Here is a 3474-nt window from a genome sequence, read left to right as displayed (position 1 = left end):
TCTGCGGCGCATTACCCCCCCCCCCCAAACCAAGGCTCAGCCGGCACTGCAAGGGTTAAATAAGACTAGGACCCGCGGGACCCTCCTCATCCCCCGAGGGCCGATCCGGTAATATTATTTCAGAACTCGCTACAAAGTCATTCGTCCGTTTTTTTTTCCTCGCTCTGTTGGGTCGCGGGGATTTTTTGGGGCGTTCCAGTCTTTTCGGGGTTAATTTTCCTTGGCGGGCTGCAAAAGGTCTTGTAAGGGCTCGTGGAGGTCGTCGGCCGGCACCCTGTCCGCCTGGAACGGCGCAGACGACAGTTCTGGGAGTAGGACGGGCACCTTCTCCGGGGGTAACAGCGAGGAGAGGCACGGGAAGGCGCCCCCGGCCTGGGCAGATATTCCGGGGTAGATTAGGGGGATGGGGGTGGCAGCGGCCGCCGGGTAGAGGTACTTCTCCAAACCCCCCTTGTCCAGGAAGGGCATGTAGGCAGCGGCGGCAGCTGCGGCGGACGGGGAAATGAAGTAGAACGGCAAACAGAAAGGAGCCTGCTGTCCAAAGGGGCCGCCACCAAATCCCATTAAAGAGTTAAGCAGGGTGGCGTCGGCTCTCCCGGCCGCCTCGGCCCCGGAGCAGTCCGGCTTGAACCTCTTCGGGGCCGGCTCGTCCAGCGGCTCTTGTTTGACCGTCACGTTGCCCCCTCTCTGGCCCTTGGCCCCGTCGGGGGCCGTGGTTTCCGGCTTCTCGCCCTCGCCCCCGTAGCCGCTGTCGGTGTCCGTGTCGTTCTCGCTGAGCTCCACGTTCTGCGTCCGCTGGATGACCGGCACGCAGTTGGTTTGGTTCTCCAGCTTTGGGGGTCCGCGGTTGGGCGGAAGGGGACAGGGTTTGGGGGCGGCGAGGGGCTGGAGGAGCAGCTGGCCGGACACGCTGTGCAGGTGGTTGAGCAGCTGGGTGCAGCGGGGGGTCCCGGGGGGTCCAGCTCTCGCACCGGCACAGATACTGAAGCACTTCTTTGGCGCAGGTCTGGAACCCGGAGTGGAACGCGTCCAGATCGGCCCGAACGGGCGACTTCATGGCGCGATCCCCTGCCCCGGCAAACAGAGGAAGGGAGAAAAGTCAACAGGGGCCACCTGCTTATCTCCGCACCGCGCAGACATTAAAGCCCACAGCCCCCCCGAGCCTGCGCGACATTTTACGGGCTTCCCATAAAACAACACCTAGAAAGCAAACAGGCGGAAGGAGTTTTGGGAGCCGTGACTCAGAACTCTGAGACAAAGCGCCGGCGTTTACCGGACCCCCCCCTTCTACCTCTGCGCCGGGGGGGGGCTCCGGGGGCAAATAACCTTTTAATTGCTCTTCAGGCTGAAACTGATAGCCCCAGATCTGCCCGAAGTGCCGGGACTTTGGCTCATTACCCCGATCACAAGCTACGACTTTTGGCTCGGGGGGGGGCAAATAATCGTTTTCTCAAGAATTCCCAAAAACAGCTTCTCTATACGCCCCGTCCACCCGCAGTATACCCGGTGCTGCGCGGAAACCAGCCATTCATATAGAAATATATATCGCCGCTGCGTTTATCTTAGTACTAAAGCGATCAGGGATACAAAGTAACCGACGGGGCAGATTTAACCCTCCGGGGGGCCGAGCTCGTTATACACAGACAGGGGCTGAAAGGGTTAAACATGCGATGTTCTGCTGCGTTGCACGGCCAGCATTAATGGCACATTAGCGGCGGGGGGAGGACGGGGTTAATAAGCTCGTCTCGGGCGTAAAGTGCAATACGCAGCAGGTCGGTCATTACGAAATACGACTGTTGCGTTACAGGGTGCCAGCGGGTGTACCCGGCGCTGCGCAGTTAATCACGGAATGAGGCAGGTGTGCTCGGCGCTGTACCCACCGCTCTGTAACGAGACGATCTGTTGGTGCTGCTGCTCCGTCAGCGACGTCAAACCTTTCAAGTGCTTTAAAGTTAACTCCAGAACGACAGCCTTCTCCAAGTGTCCGAGCGTCTGCGGAGAAACCCCCCAAAATAGAAAAATAAGGGCAGGATTGGTGTAACACCCCCCCCCAAACCCCCCAAATACCCCCGTTTAACCGGGAGATCAGACACATCCCCCCCAAATAACCCGGCTGAGTTCGTATCCTCGCGCGCCCCGGACCAGCGGCCCCCCGGACAGCCATGGCTTGACTCTTACGGTGAGTTTGAGGTGCTCGGGCAGCAGGTCCTTCAGCTGGGCGATGCACTCGTTGATCCGGTCGCGCCGCTTCTTCTCGATGAGTCTGTGGGGCAGTTTGTACGTCTCCTGGGGGGGGGGAGCAGACAGGGGTAACTTTGTTTGCCGGCACGAGACGCGGATACGGGGGGGGTATCAGGATCTGCCCCTGCTCCCCCGCTCCTCGGACACTTAGAATTCAGGGGCAGTAAAACGAAGTCACTCGGAAGCAAAAGTCTGTCCGAGGGTCTGCGGAAAATACCCCCCCAAAAAACAAAACCTAAATGCCCCCCAAACCCCCGCCTTACCTTGCCCTCGTCCCTCTTGATGCCCCTCTTGGGCTTGCACAGGTACAGCGAGGGGTAATCCATCCTGCAGAGAAGTGACAGGTTACGAGGAGCCGCCGCGGACTTCTCCAGACCCCCCGGGGGCCGCCAAGTCAGACACTCACCCCAGGAAATCCCTGCCCTCCAGTAACTGCCTCTCCTGCAGGCTGTGCACGGCGTCCTCCATGGGCGGCGGCGGCGGCGGGGACTCGGATGCAGCGTCTCGGGGGCAGAGCTCATCCGGAGCCAGCAGCTCTCCCTCTCCCCAGCTCCGCTCACTGAGCCGTCTGCTTTGCAGGGGGAAAGATGGCTGCAAAAGTCATACGAGGCCCTCAGTGGAGCCACCTGCCGGAGGAGGAGGGAGTGCAGCACAAGCAGCCTCCCCCCCGGCGCCCGGCGCTATTACACCCAAACATCGCATTTGGCACAGCTGACTTTCCCCAATCAGATGGCTGTTATGTCATCGCACTCCGGGACACTCAAGGGTGTGCGTTTGTTTCCCTGCGTTAACCCTTGCAGTCTGGGAGCAGGGCGGTAGATACGTGGAACGGGCTCCCGGCAGAAGCGGTAGTGGCTAATCCATCCAGGGGATTTTAAACACGCATGGGGCGAGACCGACGACTCGTATGAATTATTTAACCCTTTGGAAAGTTTTTAAGGGTATTTTAAATGGAATTACCAGTTTATCGGAAGACTTGCGGCCGGCGGGGAATCCGAGTCAAAGAAAGGATTTTTTTTATTATTAAATATTTCCTGAATTATTATCACATTTACATCTCTTTAAAAATATATATTTTTTTAATTATATAGAAAATTAAAGTCTTGTTTTAAATTAAAAATTGCAAAGTTTTTTCCTCCCCTGCTCTTTTCTTTTCTCTTTTTTGTCCGTTTTATTGTATTCTACAAATTGGACGTAAAACCTCTGATCCGGTGACACGGAAATGGTTAATAA

At 57.4% G+C, this 3474-nt stretch overlaps 1 protein-coding gene across 1 annotated transcript; it reads right to left on the bottom strand.

Moving 5' to 3' along the window:
* Positions 1 to 210: 210 nt before the first annotated feature.
* Positions 211 to 2709, bottom strand: LOC149271619 (class E basic helix-loop-helix protein 41-like). The gene is given in 6 exon segments (XM_089507271.1): positions 211 to 945; positions 947 to 1068; positions 1881 to 1992; positions 2179 to 2286; positions 2505 to 2568; positions 2648 to 2709. Coding segments are annotated over 6 exon segments (1203 nt in total).
* Positions 2710 to 3474: the final 765 nt, after the last annotated feature.

This window comes from Sceloporus occidentalis, unplaced genomic scaffold, assembly GCF_023333645.1.
Source record: "Sceloporus occidentalis isolate IW3139 unplaced genomic scaffold, rSceOcc1.0.p SCAF_483, whole genome shotgun sequence".
Taxonomy (NCBI): domain Eukaryota; kingdom Metazoa; phylum Chordata; class Lepidosauria; order Squamata; family Phrynosomatidae; genus Sceloporus; species Sceloporus occidentalis.
This window is presented reverse-complemented; position numbering and strand designations above follow the sequence as displayed.